General features: G+C 45.5%; 1 protein-coding gene across 4 annotated transcripts; it reads right to left on the reverse strand.

Moving 5' to 3' along the window:
• Nucleotides 1-272: 272 nt before the first annotated feature.
• On the reverse strand, nt 273-5,757 carry FIGNL1 (fidgetin like 1). 4 transcript variants are annotated; one of them, XM_033930498.1, is made up of 2 exons: nt 5,516-5,757; nt 273-2,818 (listed from the first exon to the last, which is right to left on the reverse strand). In XM_033930498.1, the coding sequence occupies exon 2, from the start codon at nt 2,806-2,808 to the stop codon at nt 742-744; it is 2,067 nt and encodes a 688-aa protein (XP_033786389.1). In that variant the 5' UTR covers nt 2,809-2,818; nt 5,516-5,757; the 3' UTR covers nt 273-741. The 4 variants fall into 4 exon arrangements, with proteins under 4 accessions (XP_033786389.1, XP_033786388.1, XP_033786387.1 ...); XM_033930497.1 differs by having other exon boundaries at nt 5,352-5,757; XM_033930496.1 differs by having other exon boundaries at nt 5,338-5,757.
• Between the last annotated feature and the right edge of the window lie 2,309 nt (nt 5,758-8,066).

Below are 8,066 nucleotides of genomic sequence, written 5' to 3' on the forward strand. Positions count from 1 at the left end.
ACAGTACCTTAAGGGACTGATTTATTACACTTTCAGTCATAGAAAGGGAAAAAAGCCTTAAGTAAATCAGTTTCTAATGGAACTGATGCCGATTACAGAGGGGAGTCTGCCCCCTCCAAAACACACATATACATTTCAGTGTGAACGCTGGGTGTGGAAGAGGAAACAAACAAAAAAAGGCTTCAGCTTGTGGTTCCTATGTTTTGGGACTGGCTCCTAGATTGTAAAAACTTGTTGAGGCCTGCTTTAGGGACAGTACAGTATTTTCAGTATCACACAAAAACAGTGCTTTATTACTTTGGGAAAGTCAGTTCCTTTTCCCCCCTTTCATCCAGTCATCAACAACATAATCACGGACAATGCAATCCAACACAAATAGCTGTAAAAGGCCACCAAATTTCAAAGAAAGTATTATTCTACATTTTATATTAATTATTTTACTGTAGACAGTGATCCATCACCGTGAACATTGCATTTTGTTCCCAAAATGTAACATAAAAGAATGGTATTTATTGAAAACTCAACAATTCTCCTAAAACAGCAGCAGTATGAGTGATGGCAGGGAAATCACTAATCCAGCAGGGTGACTGGGAAGTACAAGATATCATGATCCCTGCAGCCACCAATTTATAAAGTGTTTTAACTTTATCATTCACTAGAAACATAACAACTAAAGGGAGGAGTTTTCAAGTTCTTGCTAAGAACCTCTTATTTTTTTTCTGCAGAATGACTCCACTTCTATCATCTGCCACAGCCAAATGTTTTGTTCCAGGTTTCATACAGTTCTAGATCTTTGGCAGCTACACTAGGGCGCACAGTTTGCAAAGCGCTCTGAAAGTCAACATAGGCAATAGGACGGACTTGGTCTGCTGTAATGGTTGAGATGTCAGAAATCTGAATGCTGCGAATGGGGCCCAGGGCAGCTTCTCGGCAAAGCTGTGTCATGTCTGCCCCAGAAAAGCCAGCTGCCTGCTTAACAATGATCTGAATTTCATCTTCACTGAGGCAACAGTGCTCCTTTGACATCAGATTCACTATTATTTGTTTCCTGGCTGATGTTTCTGGTAAAGGGATGTACAATCTTTTTACCAGCCTCCTTCGAGCTGCTTCATCGATCTCCTGTGGACGGTTAGTTGCTCCCACTACTAGAATGCGGTCTTCCGAGGTCGTAGTTGCTCCATCCAACTGCACTAGAAACTCTGTTTTTATTCTTCTGGAAGATTCATGTTCTCCTTCTGCTCGCTGAGACAAAAGCGAGTCAATTTCATCAATGAATATTACAGCAGGTTGGTGGCATCGTGCCACCGCAAACAGAGCGCGAACCATCTTTTCCCCTTCACCCACCCACTTGGATGTCAGAGAAGAGGCGCTGATGCTAAAGAAGGTGGCACCGGACTGACACGCAATGCACTTACCTATAAGAGTTTTCCCTGTCCCAGGGGGGCCAAAGAGGAGAATTCCCTTAGGGGGACCACGCAACCCAGTAAAGATATCTGGCCTCAACATAGGCCAAACTACAATCTCTCTTATAGCTGATTTTGCAAATTCAAGTCCGGCAATGTCATCCCAATTTACTGGGGGTCCATGGTCCATAATTTCACTAGTGATGAGTTCAATTATCTTTGGTTCAAAGTTTTTCAAACGCTCATCCATAGGATGGGTTGACTCTGTAGGTCCTACCCCATGAGATTTAGTCTGCATGCTTCCATTTGCATCCCCACCAGACTGTTTTGGAACTGGAAGGACAAACTTGCCATGCAGTCCCCTAGATCGAGCAGCACCCAAGGACTTTTTTGCACCACCAAAGGCTGGGGGAGGTGCTCTGAGGGGCTGGTTGTGATATTTCTTTTGTTGATCTACCCATAATTGCTCTTTAGCAGTTTTAAATATAGTTGAGCTTTCTTGGTTTTCGTTTCCATTTCCCACAAAAGACTGTGCCTCACGGTTATCTGAGAGTTTTAAGTGGCCAGGACTCAAAACTGTTTCAGCACTGCAATCATAAAGAGCCTTACGCTTTCCTAAATGCATGATCCCTGCAGCAAGTGAAGGCTGATTGGCTGAAAACGAGGTGTGTTCCAAGTCACACTGATTAGCTGTTTTGGGAAAGTTAGTGTCTGGACCCTTGTTATTTCCAAACAATGGAACTGCACTAAAACATTTGTTGCTAGCCTGTCCATTTGGGAGTGTGGAAAAGGAATGAAAAGTATTTGTAGGCCTGGCCACTACAGGAGGGACACTGCTCACAGCTGGCTTCAATGGTGAAGTATGGTTTGACACATCGAACTTCTTACACTGTGATGAGCCTGCCTGGTGTTCTCTATCTGCAGAGCTGTGACAGGCATTAATCTTTCCAAGGTCTGCATCTCCGCCACCACTGACATCATTACCAACAATTATAGAGGCATCTGAAAGTGCCAACTGAGACCGCTTTCCTCTTTCACCAGCCTGGATCATCTCTTGAACACTTTTTAACTTTAAAATGCTCTTGGGTGTCAAGCTGGACAGCCACTTATCACTGTCATTTCGCTGATGTTTTGCCAAAGTCAGGATACTGTCTGCATAGTTATTCAAGCCAGTTCCTGCCTTGTCAGAGTCGACAACTGCCGAATAATTCTCTGCATATTTCTTGAACAGGCTGCCTGCTGCTGCTTCAGAGATCTCAGAACTGGCCCAGGCATATTGTATCTGCAAGAGATGTGCACGGTGAATGTCTGCCTTTTGCGCCGGAGAGCAGGTGCCAGAGGTCAGTGTAAAATAATTCTTCTGCCATTCGCTTAGGTGCACAGAACCAGTACCAGGCATCTGCATTCTATGAACTCTACATCAAACAAGGGAAAAAAAATAAGATTTTAAAAACCATCTTAAGATATTAAGAACTATAATTTGACAAAATGATTTTTATCAGGTATTTATTTATTTATTTTTATTTATCATTTTGTAATTATTTATCCAGTATAAACTTGTACAGAAAGTAAAATTTAAGGCAAAAGTACATAACCATATTCATCATATTAAATCAAAAATATAAAGTCAGATTGAAGGCTTCCGGGGCAGGCCGATGGCAGCAGGATCATGTTGCTCATGCTCCCAGCTGCCCAAAGTTTTGAAATTGCAGCACTGGAGGTATATGGGGACAGGGAAGACTCAGAGAGTCATACCTGACTTTGGGGTGGGCGCTGGACTGGAGAGAGTCCAAAACCTGGACAAACTCCCTCCAGTCCAGGGGGATGTCCAGGTAAATCTGGATATCTGGTAACCCTACCCCAGCCCTCCCATTCCAGCATCTTCACTCTCTCCCCACCCCCAAATCCAACACCCCCTTCTTTCCTCCTCCTCAACATAGTAATGTAATAAAAGACAGTGCTGTAATAAAAGACCAACAGTCCATCCAGTCTGTCCATTAGTTATTCTCATTAAAAATACATGATTAAATTAACTTATCTTTTCTTCTATATTTCTGGGCCACAGACTAAAGTCCACCTGGTACTGTCCTAGGTTCCAACTGCTGAAGTTGCCATCTAAGCTCACTCCAGCCTATCCAACCATCCCATTGTTTGCAGGATATTTACTGTAAAATCTGGCCAGTAACTTCCTCATGTTCTAAGTTACTGGAGTTCTCATTGCCCTCTCCAGCACACCCTACACTGAATCACCATATATGAGGCACAAAGAATATAGTCAACTCCGCTTAAGTGCACACCCCTTGGACCGGGTCGCCACATGCGCTTAAACGGAGTATGCACTTAATAGGAGTGAGGGTAGGGTAGGGGGAGGCTGTAGCTAAGGCAGCTCAGTTTAAATATGGCGCGTGGACTGCTGGAGCCTAAAGTACAGGAAAGCTATGCCCTACAGCTTGAGTGGAAGCGAAGCATTCACTTTCCCAGCTGTCCCAGCGCTTAAGCTGCTGTGTGAAGCCTAGCCATTCCCAGTCAGAACGTGAGTGCATTTAACCGGAGTGAACGTAACGTGAAATAGAGGTTGGACCTATGACATCAGTGCGCATAAGCGGAATGTGTGCTTATCCGAATTGCAAATATCTGGAGTTTACATCCGTTGACTTTAATGTAAAAAAAAAAAAAACAGGACCGTGGTGGTAGGGTGTGGATAACCGAAGCATGCACTTAACCAATGTGCACTTAGGTGGAGTCGACTGTAAGTCTGTCCAATATCAGCCTTAGTTCTTTACACTTCTCCCTCATTATTCGCAGGGGATATGGGCAGAGCCGGACTGCGAATGGCGAAAAACTGCGATTATCCACCTCTGACCCACCCCCACATCCCTGCCGCCTTCCCGGCCTTACCTGGTGGTCTAGAGGGCTTTCGGGGCAGGAGCGATCTTCCTATGCTCCTGCCCCGTGCAGACCGCCATGAGGAAATGGCTGCTGTGAGTTCCCGCAGTCTCTCGAGACTACAACGGGAACTCCCTACAGCCATTTCCTCATGGCAATCTGCACGGTGCAGGAGCGAAGGAAGATTGCTCCTGCCCCGAAAGCCGCTAGACCACCAGGTAAGGCTGGGAAGGCGGCAGGGAGGTAAAAAATATGTTTTTTAAAATTTTCCCCCTCCCCAGAAAAAAAATTGTGATTATGTGAAATCGTGAATGCAGAAACTGCGAATGGGGAGGGGGAAGTGTAATTTATACCATTTGTTTTCTAATTAAAGATCCTATGTGTTTATCCCATGCTTTTTTGACCAGCATTCTCCCATCTCCATGGTCCAGCTCCTTTCCACTCCTGCTGTTTTCCCCAAGTCCAGCAGCAACTCCTCCCCCTTTATCTCTATTCCTCCCCCCTTCCCATTGTCCCACTCTCAAATCCTTCATCTCCCTTTACACCCATTGTAGTGCCCCGACTCCAAACTTGGTAATAGCCATAGTAAATGACACGGGAGGGGAGACCTGCCTCCCACACACCTGCGCTGAAGCTATGCTGATCTCTCTTCCTCCTTCAATACAGGATTCCTGGATCTATGGGGTAGGGGGATATCATTGCTTCATACAGATAATGCAGGCGACAGGTCTTGAGTGTCTATCATAATTTAGATTATCAGCTCTTTCGAGCAGGGGCTGTCTCTTGCGTGTTTAATGTACAGCGCGCTGCATGCATCTGGTAGCACCATAGCAGTAGTAAAGGGACAGCTGCAAGAGAGAGCCAGCAAACCTTATTTCAGCTTCTCGTTGTAAACATCGGACAGACTAGCCAAAATCTGGTTGGTTAACAACCACGGGGAGGCTGTTCTACCATTCGCCACCCCTTTAGCAGAGAAACTTTCAGAGATAACAAGTCGCACGCATTCGTGGATCAGCCTAACCTCCCCTTCTTATAGTCAAACCCATACCTGAGGTCACCTACCACCATTCCCGCAGCTTTCCTTTTTCCCGGGCTTCGTCCCCTCTGACGCAACTTCCTGTCTCCGGCAGAAAAGTAAAACTGCGCGATTTGTCGCGTTGATCCGACATACGGGTTGAAAGTAGAGGATACACAGGTACGAGCCCTCTCAATGATCTACTACCTACTGGGAGTGGTGGGGGGGGTCCTCCAAAAGAGGGCCAAGAACCGCCTCCTCCTCGCCTCAATAATTCAGCGCAGCCGCACTTGCTTTCCGGCCCGGTGGCTCGAGCCTCACTCTCACGCCGACTCAAACGGAGGTCATCGCTTGATCCACCGGCGCATGCGTGGGACGATCTCCACGTGCCGCAGACTACTTCTGAGTTCGCTGCCGCCACTTACGCGTCGTAGTGTGAGCCTGCTAGCGTAAGCCTTGGCAGAGAGCGAGTGCGGCTGCGCTTAATTATTGGCGCGAGCAGTTGCTGTTTTATAGTATCGGTTACCGCTTTGGTGACAAAGCAAACATCAGTTGTGTTAAATAATGCAGCGGGAGTTATAAGATCGGCACCGATGGTGGCCGCATAGGTTTTCTCTCTCTCTTTGTTCACATCGGTTTTTGCAAGTAATTTTATGTATACAACGTATGCAAAGACTTGGAGGCTTAGTTAAATGCGGACTGAGGATCTGCATAGATTTATAGGTAGAGCATGAAATGAAACTGCTGAATATAACGTGCCAACGAAATAAAAAGTTACTGGTCACAGTTACTGGTTGTAGAGATGAAGTTAATCCTAATGTCTTTCCATGCTTTTAAAATAGATGTAATAGCAATCGCACTACTTTATCCATGTATACTGAGGGGCTCATCTTCAAAAATGAAGAAGTAGCATAAGGGGGGGGAGGGGAATAAATAACGTGACCATTTATTTTTTTCATCAAAAGGGGACATCTATTAATTGTCAGTCCCGGCCCCAATTTCCATTCATTGTTAATGTACACGTGATATCTTATTAATTCATAATGGTAACCATAAAATTAAAACTCACAAAGCACACTATACAAATGTTAATTATCATTTATATTTGGGGAGGTTTCAAAGATGTCAAGGCAGATGACTTTAAAATATGCAATGTCACCTCAGTAACTTGAAAAATAGACAAATATAGTGCAAAATATAGACAGCAGATATAAATTCTCAAAACTGGCACATTTTGATCACTAAATTGAAAATAAAATCATCTTTCCTACCTTTGCTTTTTGGTGATTTCATGAGTCTCTGGTTGTGTTTCCTTCTGATTGCACTGCGTTTCTTTCTGCACTCAGGCCCAACAATTGTCCCTTTCTATTCCCTCCCTCCTTCCTTCCTATGTCCTTAGTGCCTCCTTCCTATAATAATAATAATAATAATAATAATTTTATTTCTTGTATACCGTGAGGTTCAAAGCGGTTTACAGTAAAGATACAGAAAAGATGCAATTAAGTAAGATTAATTAAAATGAAGAAAAGTACTTAGAGTTCCCTGACTGTCCCAAAGGCTCACAATCTAGCTAAAGTACTTGAGAAAAAAAAATTAATTAGACTATGAACATAGAATAGAAGAAGGCAGAAAAACAGTACATAGGAAAATTAATTTGAAAAACATTATACAGGAGATTTTTTTTGAATACAGTAAATGGAAGGGTTTAAACATAATATGTCCTCCTTAGTGCCCCTCCTTGTGTCCTTAGTGCCCCAGTGCCTCCTTCCTATGTCCTTAGTGCCCCTTCCTGTGTCCTTAGTGCCCCAAGTGCCTCCTTCCCATGTCCTTAGTGCCCCTTCCTATATCCTTAGTGTCCTCAGTGCCTCCTTCCTATGTCCTTAGTGTCCTTTCATATGTCCTTAGTGCCCCCAGTACCTCCTTCCTATGTTCTTAGTGCCCCTTCCTGTGTCCTTAGTGTCCCCAGTGCCTCCTTCCCATCCTTCCTAAATCCTTAGTGTCCTCAATGCCTCCTTCCCATGTCCTTAGTGCCCTTTCCTGTGTCTTTAGTGCCCCCAGTGCCTCCTTCCTATGTCCTCACTGCCTTCCAGCCTTTGTCCCACCCCTCCTCCGAAGCCAGCCAGCCTGCCTACCTCCTTCCTTCCCTGCCGCGCAAAAAAAAGCCTCCCTCCTTCCCTCCCTCCAGCGCCCAATTCAATCCCCCACCCCGTCTGCCGCCCTGCTGCTGATTGCTAGCCTCTCTCCTTACCTCCAGCGCTGATTCAAATCCGCCGCCACTGCTGCTAATTGCCGCCCAGAAGCCTTCTTCCCGACGTCAATTCTGACGTCGGGAGAGGATGTTCCAGGCCAGCCAATCGCTGTCTGGCTGGCCCGGAACGTCCTCTCTGATGTCAGAATTGACGTCGGGAAGAAGGCTTCTGGGTGGCAATTAGCAGCAGGGTGGAGGTGTTGTTGAATCGGCACTGGAGGGAGGTAAGGAGAGCAGCGGCGGCAGCGGTCCGGGGGGGGGTTGAATTGGGCGCTGGAGGGAGGCTTTTTTTTTTTTTTTTTTACGCAGCAGGTTGGGAGAAGTAGCGATTGCCTGTCCCGTTGTCCCAGCACAATGCTTTGGGACGCTGTCCCTCAAAATGGGACATTTTGGCATCCCAAAGCTGTATGTGGGGACAATGGGACAGGGGATCTAAAAATGGGACGGTCCTGTTCAAAACGAGACATATGGTCACCTTAGGCACAAAGGGAGTTTTCTTCCCAAACCTCACTAT

The sequence above is a fragment of the Geotrypetes seraphini genome, chromosome 2 (genome assembly GCF_902459505.1).
Source record: "Geotrypetes seraphini chromosome 2, aGeoSer1.1, whole genome shotgun sequence".
In the NCBI taxonomy this organism is placed as follows: domain Eukaryota; kingdom Metazoa; phylum Chordata; class Amphibia; order Gymnophiona; family Dermophiidae; genus Geotrypetes; species Geotrypetes seraphini.

What these genes read in the sequence shown, in the direction of transcription:
- FIGNL1 (XM_033930496.1), bottom strand. Translation starts at nt 5,357, where the DNA reads ATGGTGGTAGGTGACCTCAG. An exon ending in ATGGTGGTAGGTGACCTCAG is followed by an intron (nt 2,819 to 5,337) that starts GTATGGGTTTGA and finishes TGTTTGATGTAG; the next exon opens with AGTTCATAGAATGCAGATGC.